The sequence below is a fragment of the Lissotriton vulgaris genome, chromosome 7 (genome assembly GCF_964263255.1).
Source record: "Lissotriton vulgaris chromosome 7, aLisVul1.2, whole genome shotgun sequence".
NCBI classification, from domain to species: domain Eukaryota; kingdom Metazoa; phylum Chordata; class Amphibia; order Caudata; family Salamandridae; genus Lissotriton; species Lissotriton vulgaris.
Window position 1 is genome coordinate 616,963,172 of NC_141695.1, and position 23,991 is coordinate 616,987,162.

Here is a 23,991-nt window from a genome sequence, read left to right on the forward strand (position 1 = left end):
TGGAAGTATCACCGGTCCGACGACACAGCTTTCTTCTTTTCACTCCACAGCCCTGAAGAGTCACGGGTTTACCCCGGTTTTGACGAAACACGTGTCGGCTGGTCTTTCTTGTGAAACTAATACCCATATTGGATGAATAAACATCTTACAAGTCAAAAACATTGGAGTTGATTCTTATCCTTTTCATTGAATGATTACCAAACTCAATTGAGATACCAATGCAGGTTGTGTGTTCTTGACTTTGCATTCATGTACACAGAAGGTTGAGATCTTCTCCCCTTCTTTTCTCTGAGACAAGAGTTCTCAGATCAAGTAGCACCAACCACCCAACTTGACAAACTACCAACTGACCACTACCTGTTGAGCGCCTCCACATTTCTGAACACTCTCATAACCCTTCGCTGAACTTTGCAGCTTCGAAAATAGCGATATGCAATATATATCGCCACATCACTATATATACACCACAGAGCCAATCGAGGCATTGATGTATAGTACTTGATTGGCATACCAAGTTGGTGTGAACAAAGATGGCGTCCATACACCCTACCTGGTTGACAAGCATGGGTGTATTCAATAGCCCATCACAAATGGGAAGTGTTGATTATATGACCACAATGTTGCACTATGATCTCCTTTCTCTTTCTTTCATTTTCATTTCAGATGGAGTAAAAGAACTTTAGAAGCGAGATAATTTTTGTTTCTAGTTTTTAGAAGGAGCAGCTATCTGCCCTTTTGAGAAACCAGGGGGAATCCCCCCCACTTTTTTTTGCCCTTCAGAAAGTCCTGGACCGCACAGGCCAGTAGTGGACTGAAACATGTTGGCACTTGGGCCAAAGGACCATAAAACTCCTGGTGATCCCCCTAGTTTAATATTTTAACAGTTCCACGAATAAAGGAATACTGTGATCTGTCTGCGGACTTTTAATCTTTAATACCCCCTGGCCATATCTTTTTAGGAGCTCCCTGAAATACGGTCAAGCCCACCCTGACTTTTAGGAGTCAGGGTGACCCGATGATGAAGCATGACACTACTAGAGTGTGTGAGTGTAGTATAAAGAAAAGGAATGATTTCTTTCCCCACCATCTAGTGGGTAACAACTAAATAGCTTCAGGACCATCTTCCCTTACTTAACTAACTTGTTGTATATGGCTTTCATGTTGTTGGTATTTACTGTGACTGTTTTCCCTTGTGTGAATGAGTAAAATGCTTAAGTAGCAACTGAATCATTCAGTTCTAGGTGATTGTTGTGAAGATCCTGTGTTGCTTTCAAATTCCCTCAACAGTAATGTGGTTTAGGATATGCTACCCAACCCATGAGTGAGGCTTGATGGGGATAGTCACCTGTGTGCGGCAGTACTGCTATACATGAAGCCAACAATTCAATTATTGTCTCTAATGTAAGTGGACACAAAGTCTGAAAAGTCGTAAAACCCTTTGAAGTGCCATTACACTTTCTTTATTTAGGTAGGCTTTCTCTGTAATAGATTTTAACACTGCTCCTAGGAAAGGTTGTAGCTGATGTGGCCCTAGATGTGACTTTCACATGGACCGTGAATCCTAGTCTGTTTACAGGGACACTGCTGCCTGAGTGTGTGCTAAGCATTGTTCTCGACTGTTGCTCTTTATCAGCAAGTAGTCTAAGGATGTGCAGACTTGAATGGCAGCTCTTCTGATGTGTGTAGGCACCAGCACTAGGCATTTTCTAATCACTCTTGTGCCTGTTGTGACAGAACTTTGAATTGGTAGTGCTGTCCACCAACTACAAAGCGCAGTTAGTCATACTGTGCTGATTTTATGGAGCTAGAATTTTTTTAGGTCAAGGGCTGCCATGCGGTCTCCTGTGCAGAGCAATGGGATAACATCTTGCAGGCTTGTAATTCTGGGAGGCTCGAACTGAAAAATACAATTCAATGGCCGATACTGAGAAACAATTAATGGGGTACTAGTTTCATGGCATCTTTGCTGAAAAGTGCCTGTACCTCTTCCTGAGACAGCAGTAGATTATAGGTCTTGACTGAGTGTGTGCTATCCATTGGTATATTTGGAGGAGTGGCGCTTAAAGCAGTATCCTTACTGGACAATGGACAGAACCCACTTATCCGAGGTTATTTCCTCCCACTGCAGAGTGAACAGCATTAGAGGTGTTCTGTAAATCAATCAATCATTACATTTGTAGAGCACTTCTTGTCATCTGTGATGGTATCCAGACACTGTCAGTTGATTAGCTGAATAGCCAGGGCTTTTGGGACTTTCGGAAGCCTGGAAGAGATGGGGAGGTCCGTAGAGGAAAAGGGAGGTCGTACCATGTCTTCGCTGCTAAGTAGGAGAAGGAGTCACCTTTGCGTCTTGTATGTTCAATGCGGGGGTGAAGGTTAAAGAAAGGGACGCAGTGCGGAAGTGTCTGGTTGGCTGATGGAAGTTCAGGTAAGTGGGTCCACTGTTGTGAAGGGCCTTGTATACATGGGCCAGGAGCTTGAACTGGTATATTTTCGATACAGTGAGCCAGCGGAGTTACGCGAGGTAGGGTGTGATGTGGGTTAGTCTAGGGAGATTAAAGACTAGTCTGACTGCATCGTTTTATATGGTCCGTATTTGTCAGAGGAGGTGAGCTGCAATCCCTGTGTAGCAGGCGTTCCTCATTCATACCACATTTCCTCACTCATACTATTCAACAGTGAGTGAGGAAATGTGGTATGAAGGAGGAAAGTTATGAATGGATGAGCTGGTGTACGAGTCAGGTGGAACATGGCCTCTGATGCAAGGAGGATCGTTAGGAGCAAACATTTTTTTATCTCCACCCTTGGATTTACCACCGGAACCTCTACAGGTTATTTAAAGAGTTTTCAGTGGCCCATCTTGTTATGCTTCCAAGCACTGGTACATACAGCTCCATCATTTCAGTTTTTGACAGCGTTTTTACGGAAAAATCCTCCTCCTCCTCCACTACATGTAGCTCTACTTTATAATTTCCAGCTACCCTTGTATTACCCCATGATATGCAGGGGTGTCATATGAAGGTGAGGCTTTCAAAGAACTTCGACGGCTGGAGATGAAAAAAGAAAATTCATTAACGGTTCCTGGGCTCGAGCTGAAATATCCAAAACAGATGGTGGGGAAAAAACACAATCCGAGTCTTTCTCCAGGTGCATTGTGGGCTACAGGAGAAGAGTTATCTAGAGACCGACGATTCTTTGAAAACAATTTGAAAATTTCCGCCCCAAATACCACATAGCGAGAGGATGCAGAACATGTATATATACAGCAGAGAATGCTGCAAACCATAATATAACAGAAGAGTTAGTCTCAGAATAAATGAAACATGAAAGGTCCAGTTACCATTCGAGCTGGAAAGAAAAAAAAAACACAAATCATAAACCCAACAGTTTTGCAAAACAAGATGTTTAATAAAAAATAATCAGTTATTTACAGTGAGTACACTTCCACTCTCAAGTCTCCACTGTCCCTTCCTTCACAATCGCTCGTGCAAGATTTCGTGCAAGAGCCAGTCTCAACATTTCCACTTTCGATGTCTCATGGTTGTCGTCCTGCAAAAGGAAAAAAGAATTCAGAAAATCCTACAACCTGCGTCAAAAATACATACAACACCCATTTGGCTTAGGCCATCAGAGGGTGTATAGTCTTTTTTTTCCAGCTATCCGGAGTACTAAAACTTTTTACTCCTCTTACAAAAGACGAGGTTTATTTACCACAGTGAAATGCCTGTTACCTGGAGATTCAGTTCAGGAGGCTGTCCACCTGCATTGTTTTTCATTGCTGTCAGGTCTTCCAGACATCGCATCAATTCATACGTTTGTTCAACTGAAAAGATTACCTTTATTAATAGAAACAAAAGTTTACAAAAATAATTAAAATAATTATGCCCGTATAATGTAAAAATAAGGTAGACCTTTTGCAAAAGTCTATGTGTAGAATAAGGTTAGGAAATGTATAAGAAAACTTAGTTTCAGTACTCCCCCAAGAGTCTCTAGGATACAACACAGAGAATAAACGGTTTTATCAAGATATCTTCGCACCTACCCATGAATCAACAAGAAGACCCAGATCTTTTTTCAATAACAGTGAAACAAAAAACTACAACAAAAAAACACTGGTTGTCGAGTGGCAGAGCAAAACTGAGATTTGCACACTCACCTCCTTATGTTCTAGGAGGGGCAGGGCATCTGAGAGGAGGGTCACCCAAAAGGAACATGGGGCTATCCGAGCAGTCATCAGTGACAACAGAAGTCTCGCAGCTTCCGGGAAACGCTTATCATTGTACAAGCGGTGGAACTCTCTGTACTTTCCTGAAGAGACAAGAGGTTGGAGTAAAAAATTAAACCAGAACTAGATCCCCAGCTCTATTCACATTTGCAATTCCCACTCCGAAGCTTCTCACCGAGAAATGTGAGTCTGTCACTGAGCAGCATGGCCGCCCCCAGATTATCAATCAGGTCAAGGTCCGAGAAGACTCCTCGCTCACAGTAATCTTTCAGAAACCTGGGGGAAAAAAATATGAAAAAAAGGGGGCATCATTCGTGAGCACGCAAGCGAAGTAAAGATATGCAAAACAAGCACTGGCAAAACCAACTGGTCTAGCCCCTTTTGGACCTATTAGCCATACCAGTGATTTGTAGCGATGCTGTGCTGCCTGGCTGGGTAGGGGTTATTAGTAAACAATAACAAAATGCACACAATTACAAAATTATGCTTCCACTTTTTTTCAGTTTCATTTACCGATCTCAGTTTGCTCGGCAATACCTGGGGCAGAGCAACACAGAGGTCACAGGTGGTGAAAGCAACGCATGTGAAAAACGTGGAGCGCATGAGAGGAGGAACACATGGGCTAGAGAGGAACCTGGAGCTGTTGGTGGGAAAGCACAGCCGAGAAAACAACGGGGGACACACAGCATGGAGACGTTGGGTGAAGCACACAGATGACTGAGCAACAGAGGCGCAGCGGGGAGCATTAAATGAGGTAGAAAGCTGCAAAACATATGCACTCTTCTGTAGTGCTCAACCAAAAATAAAAAAGTAGTGCTTAAAAAGTGAGAAGAGAAAGAACACAAGAAATACGTCCATGCACAAGGGGAGGGGCAACATGAAAAGATGAAGTAAAGCCCACACAAGTGGACGAAAAAAAATCAAGCAAATGACAGTGACAATAAAAGCCAACCAATGGTATGCAATGGATGGGCTCTAAGCCCACTGTAAGCCGAAAAAATGTATTTTTGCCAAAAGACTGTTTGCACTGTCTGGTAGGTGAGACCTAAAAAGGAATTGCGAGCTGTTTTTTTTACTGAACAAATAATTTTGACAAGCAGAATAAAAATAGTCAACTTGGAGACATTAATTTGGAATATGTAGACCAGTAGCTAAATTAAACCGAGCAAATCCGTGCCCCATTAGACCTCCACAAAACCTCCGAAATGTTACGAGATCTGCAGTGTTTATGGTTTTAATCATGTAGTCGACCCATGAGTCATGGACATGAACCATGAGCTGGATACAATACATAATCTCAAAATCTCAATCTCCCTCCCTTTCCCTGAGAATCCGTTTATGCACTTTCTCCACTCAATCACGCATTCCTCTTATATTACCTGTTGAAATCTACTAGAGGCAGCTTTACCTTTATGCAGAGAAAGTACTAATAAATGTGTGAAATTCTCTTATCAAATCAGGGGAAAGAATGTCCACACAGTGCTTGGAGCCGATTAGGGTCACAGGCGAGCGCTATTCTGTGCAGCTTGGTGGTTTAAGGCATAAAGGTCCAGCAGAAGAAAAAACAAAAGATCTGCTCCCCTAGTCCTACACCCAGCAACCGCATGTATACATGTGTAATGTTCATTATTAACAGGCAGGGCCGCCAGCTCAAAGCGCACGTTGAGTCATCCTGCACCATGACTGAAGCATAGCAGATACTCCACTTTTCTAATAAAGGGTGAACTTCCCTGCACCTGTTGTTGTAAGACGACAACTCCAAGTCCCATGAGAAATCAGCAGCTTAATTTGAACGAGACTCACCACACAGAGCACTCGCTCTACAACAATCTGACCATTACAAACAGGCAAGGGTAATTTACAAGCCCTGCCCATTCAAGATCACCAGCAAAAACACGACAGAAGCAAATGTTAATTGCCCCTAATCGTGGTTTTCCATAAAGAGAATCTTTACTGAAGAGATGAACATTAAATGGCCTGCTATTGTGGGAGTAAAAGTGGTGTAAAGGAGCATACAAATCTATACAATTAAACTGTAAGGTACAATCAATATCTTTGAATCCACAAAATCCAGAAACGTATAGAGCAAGAAGTCTTGAAAGTTCTTGTATTCAATTTTTCTTTATTCACAGTCAAGTGCGAGAATGTATACATCAGCCCAGCCAAAGGTTTTCGTACAACATGGACTTCCTCAGGGTTGGGTCTGTTTTTCATATTTAGATGAAACGATCAAACTTTGACTGTAACGTCTGATGTTTTGAAGATTCAAATAAAATCTGAAGTCCCCTTGATGTACAGGGGCAGCACAAACTTCGAAATTACCTTCGGTGTAGCGGATACTGATCCAACTATAATCGTCATCTTTTAAGTGTGAGTGTAACACTGCGAGACAAAAAGTAAGTTTTTAACACCTACTAGCTTAGAATATTTAAATACATCCCACTAGGGATCAAAATGCCATAGGCATTCATAAGGGAAGTCAGCCTAGACTAATCTAGAAACCAGTGAAAACACTCATTGGAAAATAATGTAAAGCGTCTCAATAGTCGTTTATGGGACTAGTTGTAGAATAAAATGCATCATGGATGCAAATATGACGCATGATGAGCACATTTGGTACAAAGCAAACACAAAGATGATGGACAGAGCGCTGAAACTTTTCAAACACTCACCCCAGTCACATATCTGGGTTGAATCCATCATCATTATTTAGCTCACTTTGCCATCCCAGTTAAGACACAGCTATATGCAAATCTGTCTTGACCCTGTGGCTCATGGGAACAGTCCAGCCCGAACTGCCAAGCCAAGTCTTCGCTGTTCCTGAAACAAGCATCCTGGGACCGGTTTTGGGCGAACAGCTCTCATCAGGCAGGCTAGCTTGAATCCAGAGGCAAAGTGAGCAAGGGATCCACGTCTGGGCATACCCTGCCAACTTAGGGTGAACAAAGCACAAACACAGAGATGGACGGACTGTTGAAACTTTTCACCATATGAGCTGAGCAGGATTGCTCCCTCTCATTTGCACACAGATTAATTGGGGACTAAGGTATAACCAGATGCCAGAGAAGGGAGGAGTTAGACACATGGACCAGTTACAGAGGGTGACATTTTGAAAGTTCGAATTCCAACTACAGGTCTAGCTTTGACATAAGGTATGCGGGGAAAACAAAGTAACTTGACATATTATAATTTAGTTAGACAAAACAGCCAGGCAACTCTATGGCTAAAGATGCTAATGAGTTAGGTAGGTTTTACATTAACATAGTGCGGATTTATGAACTTCGGGGATTTCGATGGGCTGGCTCGGACTTTAGTTATAACTGCTTAAATCTTTATTAGAATTATTATTCTCACACGTTTTATAGAGGACTTGTGCATAGTAAGTAACTAATCATTGTAGAATGCCAATCCTTGTGTGTGCAATAGGTCTGCAGGAACCAGGGCGTGGGTCCCTCCTATACTCCTGTGCAGATGAGTACCTCCATCAGGTTTTACTTTCTGTCCAACGCAGCATAACTCATTGGAGGGAAGAGTGAGAGGCACCTGCCCAATCTCCATTTTTCCGAAAGATACCCTTCTGAATTGAGGGCAACACAGGATTCCTACATAGCACGAACTAAGCCAAAGAGAAGTAAAAGCATTGTACAAGAAGATTGAAATATGTGGTAATGAAGTGATCAAATTAAGAACATAGCAGATCGATTGTACAAGAACACTGAAACATGCAGTAATTAAGTGAGTAAATTAAGAACATAGCAGATGTGCGACCCCAGTATAATATATCCAGAATGATTACATAAGGTATATATAGAGTTGGTGATAGCGACTAGTTCTGGTTGCACTGTAACTACAGTTCCATTGAAAAAGGGCATTTGGGGTTTGCTAGTAACGGTTGCCTTTTGACAAATCTGGATCAATTATGGCCCTCAATTAGCATCCCTGTCTAATTTCCAGGATGTAAGTTTTATGTGGGTCTGTCCAGTGGTGGAAAAGGTAAAGGAGGTGGGTCAAAGAAGCAGTTCCCAGTTAAGCTCCCATTGGAAATCTTTCTCTCTACATTAGCAAAAACCAAATAATGATTTACATCATAACTGTCACGGAAGCAAAACTTCACTCAAAGTATGTGTTTTTGGGGTGGGGTGTAAACCCGTTTATTAGCTTTAAAAAAAACTTTATTATCGGCTTTTGGAAATGTGTTGGGTAGGCGTTCAAGGGGTACACTTTAGAGGCATTTTGACTATTAAACTTGCAAGCACAAAACATACGAGTTCTGACAGCCAGGGGGGGGGAGTAATCGGGGGGGAATGGGGAATAGTTATGGTTCCTGTTAGCAGATCACAATTGATTGCTTTCAGGGTTTTTAAGGCTGTGCTTTGGGATCCTAATATCACTTTAACCTTTGGTTTGTCAACCAACAGGTATTCAACAAATTTTGGGAACCACCCACATTATTAACTTGTCATTTACGTAGTTTCCAATACTGCGTCAGATTTCAAAATTAATTTGGCAGACCTCAGGAAGCATCATACTTTGAGATACTCATCTGAGATGACCCTGAAGTTGGATAGTACATTAGGTCCACAACGTGGACCTGCTTTGAATGGGGAACAGCCATGTTCCATATCGACCAGAAAGCAGAGAAATTTCCTACTTGAGATAAGATTTAACAGGGGTCTTAACTGGCTGTTATAGGAGAAAATATATATATATATATATATATATATTACCTACTGGCGGTCGCCAGTAGGTAGTTATAGTTAGGATTATTTTCAATGTTAATTCTCAAAATTCTATTTGGAATAACTTTGGCTTCGGTTGACGAATCTGCCTCAAAATTTCCTCAAAATGGCCTCGCGGCGCCCCGGTCCTTCCCTGAAAGTTTAGGGGGGATTCGTCAAGCGGGGGCCGAGATAAAAGGGGGGTCCCAAAACGCGTTTTCCCCACGTTAATTTCCATAGGGCGGTCGATTTCACTTTTAGCTCGAACGGCTGAATGGATTTACACCAAACTTGGCAAAATTGTAGGGACTGGTAGCCCGATGTGCCTTTGCTATGTCTCAAGATATGTGATCCAGTGGATTTTGAGTAATTTAGGTTAAAAAAAATATATATATCTATAGGCGCTCTCCGGTGCGCGCACCGGAGAGCGCTCCAGGCGCGACACGCGACTTGCGCGCAGAAAGCGGATTGGCTCTTGGGTGTCTGTAAACATTCTAAGCAGTCTGGAGCGGCCGCCATCTTGTGTCTCGGTAAAATCGAGACACAAGGGGTTTGAAAAAAAAAGGGGCAAATGACCATAAGGGGGCAGAGTAGACCCCCTTTGACCCCCTAGGTTTGATGTGGGGGCTAAAATAGGGTCCTGCGGGGCATTAAAATTTTATTTTTTTCGATTTGCGCGGGGGAAGCGCCTGGTACGCGCTCCGGGAAGCGAAGCACGGGGAAAATCCAGGACCATATTTATGAAGGCCTTGCGCTGCCAGTTTTGCGCCGCCTGTGCGTCACTTTTTGTGACGCACCAGCGGTGTAAAAAAATGCGCCTTGTTACGCTATATTTAAAAAGTGACGCATCTATCTAGATGCGTCACTTTTTAAATATAGCGCAACGAGGCGCATTTTTTTACACTGCTGGTGCGATGCGTCACTTTTCTGTGCGCACTCCTTATGACATTCCAGATGTGTCATATTTAATGTATGACGAATCATGTTGCAAGGAGTTACAGATACGTCAGTATTTCTGACATATCTGTAAACATAAACGTGACGCGAGGCAGGCGCAAGATTTTGACGCAACAGCATCCTGAAAGTGACGCAGTGAAATCTCAGATTTCAGTACGTCGTTATTACCAAGCTTTTTGCGGGGGAATGCCCCCTCTGCATACATTATACCTGACGCAGATATAATGTGGCGCAGAGTTTTAAAAAGTGACACATGTACCTAGATGCGTCACTTTTTAAAAATAGCGCAACAAGGTGCATTTTTTTACACCGCTGGTGCGATGCGTCACTTTTCTGTGCGCGCTCTTTACGACATTCCAGATGTGACATATTTAATGTATGACGAATCATGTCGCAAGGAGTTACAGATACGTCAGTATTTCTGACATAAAAGTAAACATAAAAGTGACGCATTGATGGAGTGCGTCACAAAAGTGACGCAACTCCAGTAATGCGTCCTTTCACAAGGGGAAAGCACCATCGCACCAGCGGTGTAAAAAAATGCACCTCGTTGCGTCAGGAGCGCGGGGAGGAGCGGCGTCCAGGAGTGCGAGGAGGAGCGGCGGACATGGCGTGGGGGAGGAGCGGTGACCAGCGGCGGACAGGCGGTGAGGACCGGCGGACAGGCGGGAGGAGCGGTGACGAGCAGCAAGAAGCGGTGAACTGAGGAGCGCGGGGGAGGAGTGGCAGCTGAGGTAAGGCTCCGGGGGACCCACGGACAATGCTGGGGCAGGCGGAGGACGGGGCAGGCGGGGGACGGGGCAGGCGGGGGACGGGGCACGCGAGGGACGGGGCAGGCGGGGGACGGGGCAGGCGGGGGCCTGGGCTGCTGGACAATGTCAGGGCGGGCGGGGTCCCGGGCTGCTGGACAATGTCAGAGCGGGCGGGGAAGCCTGATTGCTCCCGGACAAGGTCGGGACGGGCTGCTAGTTTACAGATAAAAGTGCACTTTGTCCTGTGGTGTTTATGTAGTGAGATTGTGCATTAAATATGGAACCACTGGGATCTAGGTGCAGATGGAACTTAACTGATCTGGTTGCAACACGTTTGAAATATTCCACAGAGGTTCCTAAGCTTAGATCAGGACCTCAAACATTGTGAATTAAAGACCTCAAAATTATGACTACACACTTCACTAGTCCAAGCGCGTACACAATCCAGCAGAGTATTTTCAGTTTGTCAACATAGGACAAAACTTGCAAGGGTTAACGAGAAAACATGCTTTTTAGGTCTCGGCTAAGGTAGGCTGCGCGTGCGCAGTCTCGCTTGCGAGATCTCATGTTTTTGGGTAGATTTCACTAGCGGGCTTTAGCCTCACCCATCTTTTCCATTGGCCGGCGTCACCGTTTAGGCTGAACAGTGGCCAGCCATTGGAAAAGAGCTTCCAGTGACTTTTTATTTTCTCTCTTTGAGCCGTCCTACTTGGACTGGCTCACTTGGCTTACTCCCATCCAAAAGGAATCTTATCTTTATGGGTCCATGTGTTTCAAACACATGGCCCCATAAAGATAAGCTCCGCGTTTGCCCAACGTTGCTTTCTTGAGTTAAACACACCCATCTTCCCTTGCGGAAGCCATGCCACAGCTGCACCGTGAGACAGGCTGTCTTTGCGCTCCTCCATTCCCTGCACAGCGCACAGATGTGGATTTCTACCAGTGGGCCTCGGGTTGTTTCCCAGTCTCAACTAGTCATGCTGCCGAGTGCATCGATAGTTAAGTCTCCGAACCGGGGTTCGCTAACTGTGTTAAATCTTGATCGGCACTCTCCAAACTACCGTCCCATGACCTACTACACAGGGTCAGAACCCCTGCCTGAGCTCTGGGTGCCTGTCAGGTTTCCTGTGTTTAGCTCTTGTGCTCACTCGATTGCTCTGACCTGGCCAATGGCGTCTCTCCCCCCGCCATGGCTCCCCATGTCCCTGCTCTCTCAGTGAGTGAAAGTGGCTTCCGCCGCTGGCCCTGTGCCTGCAGCCTCAGCAGCGTCGCCATCTTGGTGTCTCAGGAGCAGAGAGGCGGCAGCAGCAGAGAGACGTGCGAGCCCAGCTCACAGAGAGGGAAAGGGCATGAGCCAAGCGGCGTCAGGAGAGGCCGCACCTCTAACCCTAACGGGGACTAAGGTGAGCCTAGACCTGCGCAGCTACCCTCCCTCACCACAGCAATGTAGGGTTCCAATGGGGTGGGATGTTGCTGAAGTACTAGTCTGCAGACTCAGGGGAGAGACGCTCTAGCCACCCTCACTACCATTGCCTCACTTAACCCCGTGGGGCCCACGTTCACCGGGCTAAGCCTTGCTCAGCAAGATCGCCAAGTTGTAGGGGTTCTCGCGCCGGTCGCAATACCGTGGCCCTCCGCCGCGTGACCTTCGTGATAAGCCTCTGACCCTGCTGCCGCAGACCACAGGGCCCACATGCTGCCAACCGGGTCCTTCGGCGAAGCTCAGTACCTCTTCTTGTGTGGCAGGAGGGCTCCCGATGGAATACAGCACCTGCTGCCAGGCGGTCCGATCCAGATACGGGCCTGCCATATGCCTGCCCCTCAGAGCTGCGGAGCCCTCTCCCAAATCGGACCGGCCACACCACTGCCCAGGCTCACCTTTGGGGAATGCAGGCGTCCTTCTCCATATCTTTGGCCTCGCCTCGGGCGGCGGATGGCCGTGGAGGCGGCTGCAGCGTCAGCAGGCCCGGATCCGTGCTGCGTCGCAGATAGCCACAGCTTGCAATACGGCACAGTAGATTTTAAGCACGTCTTCCCTCCAGGGGATTATCGGTGCTTCCCAGCCATCAGTACTTCCCAGCCATGCCCCACAAAGTACTTTTATAACTTTTAAAACAGTGTATACTTATGGAATGAGTAAGAGTGTTCTTAGAAAACAATTGGTGGGATATAGAGCAAACTTGCAGATTTCCAGCATAACTTCAATCTTTACAACAGGAATCAAAAGATCAGAAGGCATGTGCAAAAAAATATTCATACTTCTAATTTAGCACTTCGTCTGCCTTAAATAAATATACTCTAATTCGTACAATTTTAAGCTGTCAAGAAAGAAGTCTCCCTGAAACCGATTTCAAGTTTGTGTGTTGCAGTAGCCATTTTCTGTTTATGAGCTACTTTGTGGCTTTTGTGGCTTTTGTGCTCCAAAAGCCCATCAGCCCCTTCACCAACTTTCTAGCCTCTTAGCACCCTTTACTCTCCAGTATATCAGGAAGTGAACCCTCTTATACATTGCTTCACTCACCCACCTGTTACTTGACTTCACCTATCCATCCTTCAAGTCCACTCATCCATTTCTTCACTCACACCTCCATTCTTTCAATCACTGGGCAATTCTTCACTTACTCCTCCATTCCTCAGGCCACCCTTCCATTCATTTGCTCTAGCTTGATATTACTGGATTACACATCCACTCAATCACATATTCATTACATTATCACACATCCACTCCATCACCTATTCACTCCATCACACATCAAATCCACTCCTTCATCACCTATCCATTACTTTATCACACATCCACTCCTTCATCACACATCACATCCACTCCTTTTTTGTTTTGTTAAATTTTTATTTGTCAACTGGAAGTTAGTACAGAAGCACACAACAGTGTATACAAAAAAACAAGAACGGAAAAAAAGCAAACATACAGAATTTATATACGTCCTTCCAGCATAGTACGATTTAGCACAGGACCCCAATCGGTCGAAAACAAAGACCCTCCAAATTGTCATAAACTTTACCATTGAGCGAGGACCTCTTACTTTAGCCAATGCCGGTTCCATATCGTACATTTGTCTCACAAACTGCCACCAATCCATACCAGATGGTGTCTTTGGTGTGATCCATTCTCTGGCTACAGTTAATCTAGCCGAAAACCGTATTATAGAAAATAAGCTATTGTTTTTAGGATACTCGGGACTATATCCCATCATGACCTCCCTGAGTGGTAGAGATGCCCCTATCCCCAGCTTCTGAGATTAAACCCTTCCAACGTCAGACCAAAAAATATCCAATACTGGGCAGGTTACAAACATGTGTTATGTCGGCTGCGTATAATTTACACCTGGGGCATCTTGTACGATCACTAATCATAGTGTGGTCTTTTGACCATTTAGCTATTCTTTCCGGAGTATAATACAGAAGACATAAAATACGGTGTTGTTGCAATCGTAAATTCATAGAATGAACCGACTTATCGATTATGCTAAAAGCTTTAGCGATAGTAACAGCCGCTACAGGCTCCCCTAACACCTTGCTCCATTGTTCCGCTAATCTCCCAGACTCGTCTGTTCTATGGCTACTTAGCCACTTGTAGACCCTTCTAATCAATTTCTTTGATTCTCCTGCATTTAAAAAATCCCATATCTCAGAGTTAGTTGTATTTACCAATTTTATGTCTCCTAAGAAATAATCCAGAATCTGATAGTATTTGAACAGCATATGGTCAGGCAGCTTATATACAATCTGCAGCTTCTCAAAAGAAATAAAACCATTATAATTGTATAAATCCCCCAGGCTTTTGACCCCACAACTATCCCATTTGCTGCCCATTGCCTCCTGAAATATCTCTGGCAAGCCTGGATTGTGCCATAATGGAAAGTTATCATGATACACAGAAATGCTATTTTTAAGCATAATAGCATGCCATATGAATACGTTGTCCCAAATAGTCTTAAATTGGACCCTTTTAAAATAGTTTGGGTCAGTTATCCTGTACAAAAACCTATTGACCTCATTTGTTAAAGCAAGCTCATGGCAGAATGCAAATGCTACTTACCAGTATGCATCTGTTCTTGGCATGTAGGGCTGCTGACATTCATATCTGTGCATAGATCGCCACCTAGTGTTGGGTCCGGATGATTGCACATTGTTGTCCTGGAAGAGTCTTCGAAGTATCACGAGATAGGTGGCTCCTCCCCTGGACTACAGTGCGCATGGGCATCGCCTCCATCCCCAGATTGTTTTTAGCCATTGGCAGAGATGGAGTGAAGAATGTGAGTGATGACCATGCTATGAGCATATGTATGTAAATGAATGAATTCTGCAGCTGCTACAGGCGCCGGGGAGGAGGGTGGGCGATATGAATGTCAGCAGCCCTACATGCCAAGAACAGATGCATACTGGTAAGTAGCATTTGCAGTTCGAGGCATGTGGGCTGCTGAATTCATATCTGTGCATAGAATACATAGCAGTCCCTCCATTAACGGCGGCCGCCCGTGCCAGCTGCAGCAGTCTGAAAAAGCGTTTTTAGAACAGCCTGACCAACAGCTGCCTGTTGTTTGGAATGCACGTCTACACAGTAGTGTTTAGTGAAAGTATGTGTGGTAGACCATGTGGCTGCTCTACAGATATCTTCTAAGGGAATGTTACCTAGGAAAGCCATAGAGGCCCCCAACTTCCTGGTGGAGTGGGCCCTCGGTGGGATAGTGAGAGTGCGCTTAGCTTTAGCGTAACAGATCTGAATGCACTTCACTATCCACCTAGCAATCCCTGCTTTAGAGATAGCGTTTCCCTTGTGGTGAGTGGCAAAAGCAACAAAAAGCTGCTTGGTTTTGCGAAAATCTTTTGTCCTGTCTACATAATACATCAAGGCCCTCTTAACATCAAGGGTGTGGAGCATGCGCTCCGCCAGCGTATCTGGGTTTTGGAAAAACACCGGCAATTCGATTGTCTGGTTTAAGTGGAATTGGGATACCACTTTGGGTAGGAATTTAGGGTTAGTGCGGAGCACCACCCTGTTAGCATGTACCTGGAAGAAAGGTTCTTGGATGGTGAGCGCCTGCAGCTCGCTAACCCTCCGTAGTGAAGTAATTGCTACTAAGAACGCAACTTTCCAAGTCAGAAACTGAAGCTCACAAGAGTGCAGTGGCTCAAAGGGAGGACCCATCAGCCTCGTAAGAACCACATTGAGGTTCCATTCTGGAGCTGGTGGGGTCCTTGGTGGAATGACCCTTTTGAGTCCTTCCAGAAAAGCCTTGATAGCAGGGACCCTGAAGAGTGACAGGTGTTGTCTATTCTGGAGGTATGCTGCCATAGCAGACAGGTGAATGCGGATGGAAGAGTATGCCAGATTGCATTGATACAGGTGGAAAAGATAGCAAATGATGTTTTGAATGGAAGCATCTAGCGGGTCAATATTGTGGTTAGCACAGTAGATGACAAACCTCTTCCATTTAGCCGCATAACAAGCTCTGGTAGTGGGCTTCCTTGCCTCCCGAATGATGTTCATGCAATCGGGAGGAAGATTGAGGTAGCCAAACTCTAGGACTTCAGGAGCCAGATCGCCAGGTTGAGCTGTTGCGGATCTGGGTGCTGAATGTCGCCATGGCTCTGCGTCAGAAGGCTGGGAGTGAGATGAAGCCTTTGATGCGGCACCACGGACAGTTCGAGAAACGTGGTGTACCATGGTTGGCGAGCCCACGTTGGAGCAACCAGGATGAGAGTCATCGAGTGCTGCCTGAGCTTGCGTGCCACCAGCGGTATCAGAGGTGCTGGGGGAAAAGCGTACGCAAATCTGCCTGACCAGTTCATCCACACCGCATTGCCCTGTGATTGGGGGTGTGGGAATCTGGCGGCGAAGCTTTGGCATTTTGCGTTTTCCTTTGTGGCGAACAGGTCTATCTCTGGATGACCCCACCTTCGGAAGTACGGTTGGAGTACTGATGGATGTATCTCCCACTCGTGCATCTGATGGCTGTGCCTGCTGAGCAGATCCGCCATTTGATTGTCCTTGCCCGGGAGATGCTCTGCCATGAGGAAGATGTTCCTCTGAATGGCCCACTTCCACATGCTCTGAGCCAGATGAGACAGCTGTGGAGAGTGTGTGCCTCCCTGCTTCTGAATGTAGTACATGGCCGTCATGTTGTCCGTCTGGATCAACACGACTTTGTTGCACAGATGTACTTTGAACGCCTTCAAGGCCATGAAGATTGCCATCAGTTCCAACACATTGATGTGCATCTTCCGTTGCTGTAGTGTCCATAGTCCCTGCACAGTGTACTGGAGTACATGCGCTCCCCATCCCTGGAGAGAGGCGTCCGTCGTCAGAATAATCTGTGGGACAGGCTCTTGGAATGGTCGGCCCTTGCAAAGGTTGTGTGGATTCCACCAATGCAGAGAGTTGTATGCCCGACCGCTCACCAACACTAGGTCTGTCAGTTGCCCATGAGCCTGAGTCCACTGACGTGCAAGGCACTCCTGAAGCGGACGCATATGAAGTCTCGCGTGTGGGACAATGGAGATGCAGGAGGCCATCATGCCTATCAACTGCATGAACACCTTCGCTGGAAGCGGGTGCTGGGGTCTGAATCGTTGGATCAGCGCCTGGATACTGGCGATTCTCACTGAATTTGGCTGCGCAGTGGCTGCCAGAGTGTCTATTGTCGCGCCCAGATACTGTCGCACGTGGGCGGGCTGGAGATGGGACTTTGGGTAGTTCAGAGAGAATCCCAGATCGTGCAGGAGATGAATGGTGCGTGACACGTGGTCGACGCACTGCTGTTCTGTCCTTGCTTGAATGAGCCAGTCGTCCAAGTATGGAAAGACGTGGACGTGCTGGCGACGGAGATGCGCAGCCACAGTCGCTAGGCACTTGGTAAACACTCTCGGTGCCGTGGTGACCCCGAACGGCAGAACCCTGAACTGGTAATGCTGTTCTAAGAGCGTGAATCTGAGATACTTCCTGTGGGAAGGATGCAGGGGGATATGAAAATAAGCATCTTTCAGATCCAGCGTAGCCAGGGAGTCCCCCTGTTGAAGCAGGGGAAGCACCTGCTGCAACGTGAGCATATGGAAGTGCTCCGAGAGGATGTACCAGTTCAGGGGCCTGAGGTCCAGGATCGGCCTGAGGGATCCGTCCTTCTTGGGAATCAGAAAATACAGGGAGTAAACCCCTGTTCCCCGCTCTTGTAATGGAACGAGCTCTATCGCCCCTTTTTGCAGCATGACTAGAACTTCTTGCTGCAACAAGGTGAAGTGCTCGCCTGACATAGGACGGCTCCTTGGGGGTATGTCCGGCGGAATGGACGTAAGCTCTAGACAGTACCCGTACTGGATAATAGACCTCACCCACCTGTCCGTGGTGATGGACGTCCACGCCGGCAGGAACTGCTGGAGTCTCCCCCCGACCGGTGTTGTATGGTCGGGGGCAGTGACAAGACGTCACTGTTTGTTGGTGGCGGTGGACCTGGAGCTATTGTTGCCACGTCCCCTGCCCTTGACATTATTGCCTCTGTAACCACCTCTACCCTTGTTGTTATACGAGGCTTGGGTGTTACTCTTGTAATATTGGGTGGACTGGGATGCCTGTCCCCTTGAGGTGCCTCTGGAGTTTGAGCGGCGAAAGGAACCACTCCGAAACTGCTGACTTTGTAAAGCCCCCATTGACTTGGCAGTTTCCGTATCTTTTTTCATTTTCTCCAGTGTGGCATCCACCTCAGGGCCGAACAGGTGGTCAGGATTCACTGTTTGGTTCAGTATCGTAGTTTGGATGTCGGGTTTGAACCCCGAAATTCTAAGCCAGGCATGGCGTCTAAGCAGCACACTGGTATTGATAGCCCTGGAGGCTGTGTCTGCCACATCCAGTGCACATTTGATGGATGCATTCGTAATGAGTTTACCCTCCTGAATCAGCATCTCCCCCGCCTCCTTGTATTGGTCAGGCAAGTGTTGCAGTATGGCCTCTAATGTGTCATAATGGGCCCTATCATAACGTGCAAGTAAGGCTTGGGTGTTAGATATTCTCCAGATATTAGCTGCCTGTGCAGCAATCCGTTTGCCTGAGGCCTCAAAGATTTTGGACTCTTTGTCTGGGGGAGGAGCGTCACCAGTAGTTTGAGAGTTCGCCCTCTTCCGAGCGTTGGAAACAACCAAGGAGTCCAATGGCAAGTGTCCCTTGATATATGTAGGATCCGTGGGCGCTGCCTTATATTTCCTGTCGATGCGAGGGTTGACCACACGCGCTCGGGTGGGCTCCTTGAAAACCTCTGTTGCATGTTTAAGCACCCCCTTAAGCATCGGTAGCGTTTTGACTGACTTTTCGGCTACCGAGAAGGTGTCGAATAAGAAGTCCACATCCACGGGGTCCGAGTGCAGCTCGACGTCGTGGTTAGCAGCAGCTCTCTCTATTAGAGCATTGAAGGCCGTCGAGTCCTCAGTCGGGGACGTCTTGGCCGCAAAAAGTTGGGTGTCCTGACCCGACTGCGGGTCCTCCGTGTCGCCTCCGGCGGACCACGGAACGTGCTCCTCCTCCGGATCCGAGTACGCCGGATAGTCGTACTCGGCATCTTCCTCGTCCGCACCGGCTGCGGCGGAATGCGTCGGCGAGTGCCCCAGGGTTTGTGGGGACACAAGTTCCACCAAAGTCGAAGAGTCCTCGGAGTCCCTTTTGTTTTTGAGAGGGATCTTAAAATGTTCCAACGCCGGCTCCGTCGTGATCTTCCTTTTGAGGAGCGACAGTTTTCCGGTGTTGGCGTCGATGGTTACCTCACGACGTTCCTCCTCAGCAAGCGGTTGGAGTCGAAGCTTCGACACCACCAAGGCAGCTTTCGGTGCCAACACCTCCTTCGAGGGTCCACTCTTTTATAACAAAAATAAAAATCTATTACCTATCACTTTTAACACTTTCATTCCAGTGCTGTTTCCTGTTCCTTTATTTTTTATTAACCTCCAGTTGACTTTTCTGTTTTTTAAACACCCCTACCCACCCTCTTAACCTCCACTGGAGGTTCACCCACCCACCTACAACTAGAATGAGGAATCATCCTCTTTCACGGCTGCTGTTGTAATTGGCAGCTGAATGAGAACCAGTCCCTGCGGTGGTCCCCGAGGCTCATAACCCATTGCTGACTAAGTGCCAATCAAAACAAGAAATACCCCTTACATGAGAAAGATAAGGATTTTAACCCTAGCTTAAACTTAAAGATAATTACAGCCATACTTAGTTTTTTGTAGCTGCTTCCCCTCCCATGCTTCTGCCATTTGTTAAGTTTTTCTTTCGCTTTCCTTTCAGACATAAAAAACAGTGAATGCCCCTCTTGTAAAACTTTCAGGTGTGCTGGCTCCTGCAAATATGCTTGTGCCCCACTATTTTTGAATGGATCTATCAGCTGTCTAAGATACCAGCGCCTATCCATTGTGGCTTTACAGAAAATCTGAACGAAAAAAATGACAAAAGAGTCAACCATAACAGGCGATCTGGGACCTGCCCTCAAACAAATAGCTTGCCGGAGCGAAACATTCCCAAAGTAAATAAGAAAAGGACATGGAAAACGTGCATCCTGTCTTCGCTGTACCAATGGAAGTATATGGGCTCTTTGAATCTGGCAGTCCCAATCCCAATCCCCAAGGTCCGGAAAAGCACTTTGCAATAGCTTCACAATATACGCTCTAGGGTCTGAGCCTTCCGGAATCCCAAATTCAAATTCTGTCTCCTTTGGCGATTTTACAAATCCTCTATCTTCCATTGCATTTTCAAGCATTTTGTCGTGTTGTTGTACCCTGCCAGTAGTTTTTAATGTTGTTTCTTCGCCTTCAGCAACTCTAGACTGTAGATCCATTATTCAATCAATCAATCAGTCAAATTTGTAAAGCGCGCTACTCACTCGCTAGGGTCTCAAAGCGCTTGGGGGGGGGGGGGAGTCGCTACTGCTCGAACAGCCAGGTCTTGAGTTGTTTCCTGAAGGAGAGATGGTCCAGGGTCAGCCGTAGGTGGGTGGGGAGGGAGTTCCATGTCTTGGCCGCCAGGTAGGAGAAGGATCTTCATCCGGCGGTGGATTTGCGAATTCGTGGAACGGAGGCGAGGGCAAGGCCGGCGGATCGGAGCTGGCGAGTGGGTGTGTAGAATGTTGAGGTATTTCGGGCCCATGTCGTGGAGAGCCTTGTTTGCGTGGGTGAGGAGTCTGAACGTGATCTCTTGCTGACGGGGAGCCAGTGCAGTTCTTTCAGATGGGCAGAGATGAGGCTGTGGCGAGGGATGTCGAGGATGAGTCGTGCAGAAGCGTTCTGTATGCGCTGGAGTCTTTTCTGGAGTTTGGCTGTGGTTCCAGCGTAGAGGGTGTTCCCGTAGTCCAGCCGGCTGGTGAAGAGGGCCTGGGTGACAGTCTTCCTGGTTTCGGTGGGGATCCACCGGAAGATCTTTCCGAGCATGCGCAGGGTGTTTAAGCAGGAAGACGAGAGAAGGCATGGACTTGCTTGATCATCTGGAGGGAGGAGTCCAGGATGAAGCCCAGGTTGCGTGCATGGTCCTTGGCTTGGGTGCAGTGCCCAGGGCAGGGGCCACCAGGAGTCGTCCCAGGCAGAGGGGGATGGTCCCAGGATGAGGACTTCCGTCTTGTCTGAGTTCAGTTTCAGACGGCTGAGCTTCATCCATGCCGCGACGTCTTTCATTCCTTCCTGGAGGCTGGCTCTGGCGGTGGCGGGGTCGTTGGTGAGGGAGAGGATCAGCTGGGTGTCGTCGGCGTAGGAGAGGATGTTGAGGTTGTGTTGGCGTGCGATGGCTGCGAGAGGGCTCATGTAGACGTTGAAGAGGGTGGGGCTGAGTGAGGATCCCTGTGGAACGCCGCAGATGATTTTGGTGGCCGCGGAACGGGGGGAGGCGGACCCTCTGGGTTCTTCTGGCGAGGAACGAGATGATCCACTCCAGGGCCGCTCCTCTGATTCCGGTGTTGCTGAGGCGCTGTATCAGGGTGCGGTGGCATACGGTGTCGAAGGCTGCTGAGAGGTCTAGGAGGATGAGGGCGGCAGTTTCCCCGTTGTCGAGCAGGGACCGGATGTCGTCGGTAGCTGCGATGAGGGCGGTCTCCGTGCTGTGGTTTGCTCGGAACACGGACTGCGAGGGGTCGAGAGATCCGCTGGACTCGAGGAAGGCGGACAGTTGTCTGTTGACTGTCTTCTTGATGACTTTGGCCGGGAAGGGGAGGAGCGAGATGGAGAGGAAATTCTTGAGGTCCGTGGGGTCCGCTGTGGGTTTCTTCAGGAGGGCGCTCAGCTCGGCATGTTTCCAACTCTCCGGGAAGGTGGCGTATGCGAAGGAGCTGTTGATGATGTTCCGGAGTTGGGGTGCGATGATGGAGTCGGCTTTGTTGAAGATGTGATGTGGGCAGGGGTCAGTTGGGGAGCCGGAGTGGATGGTGTTCATCAGGTGGGTGGTGTCTTTGGTGCTGACCGGGGTCCAGGTGCAGAGGGTGGTGGTGGGGGCGTTGGTTCGGTGGTTGGGTGCGTGGTCTGTGCTCCGAAGCTGTTGTGTATGTCTGTGATCTTGCGGTGGAAGAACGAGGCGAGTGAGTCGCAGATGTCTTGCGAGGGTGTAATCTCGTTGTTGCAGGCGCTGGGGTTGGAAAGCTCTTTCACGATGCGGAAGAGTTCCTTGCTGTTGTGGGTTTTGTTGTCCAGTCGTTCTTTGAATGTTGTCCTTTTGGTGGTGCGGATCAGCTGGTGGTGTTTGCGGGTGGCGTTCTTGAGGGCTGTCATGTTTCCTGTTGTCTGGTCATGGCGCCAGGCTTTCTCGAGGGTGCGGCAGGTTTTCTTGGAGTTTTTGAGGTCGTTGGTGAACCACAGGGCTTTCCTGCAGTCGGGTCTGCTGGGAGGGTTTTTCAGTGGTGCGAGGTAGTCGGCGCAGTTGGTGAGCCACTGTGTGAGGTTGCGGGCTGCTTCGTTGGGGTCGGTCGTGTTGGTGGGTGGGTTCTGGCTGAGGGCGGTGGTGAGCTGGTCGGCGGTGATCTTGCTCCAGCTTCTGAGGGGACCCTGTTGCGGGTGGTGGTGAGTCGTGGTTCTCCTGAAGTTGAAGTGGACACAGCTGTGATCTGTCCAGTGTAGTCCGGTGGAATGGCTGAAGGAGATGTGCTTGCTGGAGGAGAAGATGGGGTCAAAGATGGGGTCAAGAGTGTGGCCGGCATAGTGGGTGGGGGTGTTCACCAGTTGCTTGAGTCAGAAGTTGTGGAGGTTGTCCAGCAGGGCGGCGGTGTTGCAGTCCTTGCTGTTCTCCAGGTGGAAGTTGAGGTCCCCTAGAAGGATGTAGTCAGAGGAGGTGAGGGCGTGTGGACTGATGAAGTCTGCGATGGCTTCGCTGAATTGGGCGCGTGGACCCGGGGGTCTGTAGATGAAAGTGCCTCCGAGGGTGGTCTTGGGGTCGGTGTGTATCTGGAAGTGAAGGTGCTCGGCGGCGGTGAGGGTGTCTTCGGAGTTGGTCGTGATGCGGATGGTGTTTCTGTGGACGATGGCGATGCCTCCTCCGGTTTGGTTGACGCGGTCCTTTTGGGTGATCTTGCAGCCATCTGGGATGGCTATGGCGATGTCGGATGCTGAGGAGGCGTTCATCCAGGTCTCCGTGAGGAAGGCGACGTCCAGTGATGTTGTGTCGAGGAGGTTCCTGAGTTAGATGGCGTGCCTGTGGACGGAGCGGGTGTTGAGCAGGATGCACTTGAGGTGGTTGTTGCTGGTGGTCGGCTTGGTGGGAGCGGTGTAGGTTCGGAGGCAGGTGAATTTGCAGGCTTGGCAGGTGAAGGGTCCTTGGGTGCGTTTCGGGGTGGCTCGGTAGCAGGCGGGGTACCGGCCGGCGTGGAGGGTGGCGGCGTTGTAAGTCCGTCAGGTGGGCTGGCATCGTTATTTCATTTGTAAGAGTCGTAATTTTTGAGGTCACTTCCTTCATGGTTTGTTGTATACCTTGGTTATCAGCCTTGACTTGGGCAAAAAATTTCTGTGTCTCCTCTCTTTGTTCTTTAAGAGATTGGAAGATTAGAGTGAGCATTGAAGCTTCCGTTTCATTTATTTGGGGATTCTCATCACATATCTCTTCATCCTCCACTTCCTCCCCCATCGTATTCTCCCCTAGCTGTTGACAAATATCCTCCGATTCCTCCACTGGAGTCCCATCCACTAAGAGACTAAGTGCCCCACACACATCATCCACTATTCAAGCATCCGACAACCCAGATAGAGATTTAACCCCTCCTTTTGCTTGCACCAATCGTCGAATTGGGCTCACTGTTTCTACATTTATAGACTGTTGCCTTTCCTGGCTGCCAGATTGCTGTACTGATCCGGTTGATATCTTAGTTAATTC

The 23,991-nt window shown here is 47.9% G+C and overlaps 1 protein-coding gene across 1 annotated transcript in view; it reads right to left on the bottom strand.

Moving 5' to 3' along the window:
* Nucleotides 1-3,387: 3,387 nt before the first annotated feature.
* Nucleotides 3,388-23,991, bottom strand: part of NUP85 (nucleoporin 85) — a 354,818-nt gene continuing 334,214 nt past the window's right edge. The window contains exons 16-19 of the mRNA XM_086930776.1: nt 4,401-4,501; nt 4,157-4,308; nt 3,732-3,836; nt 3,388-3,549 (exon numbers count right to left, since the gene is read on the bottom strand). Coding sequence (XP_086786902.1) covers nt 3,451-3,549; nt 3,732-3,836; nt 4,157-4,308; nt 4,401-4,501 — 457 coding nt within the window. The 3' untranslated portion in view covers nt 3,388-3,450. The remainder of the gene's footprint in view (nt 3,550-3,731; nt 3,837-4,156; nt 4,309-4,400; nt 4,502-23,991) is intronic.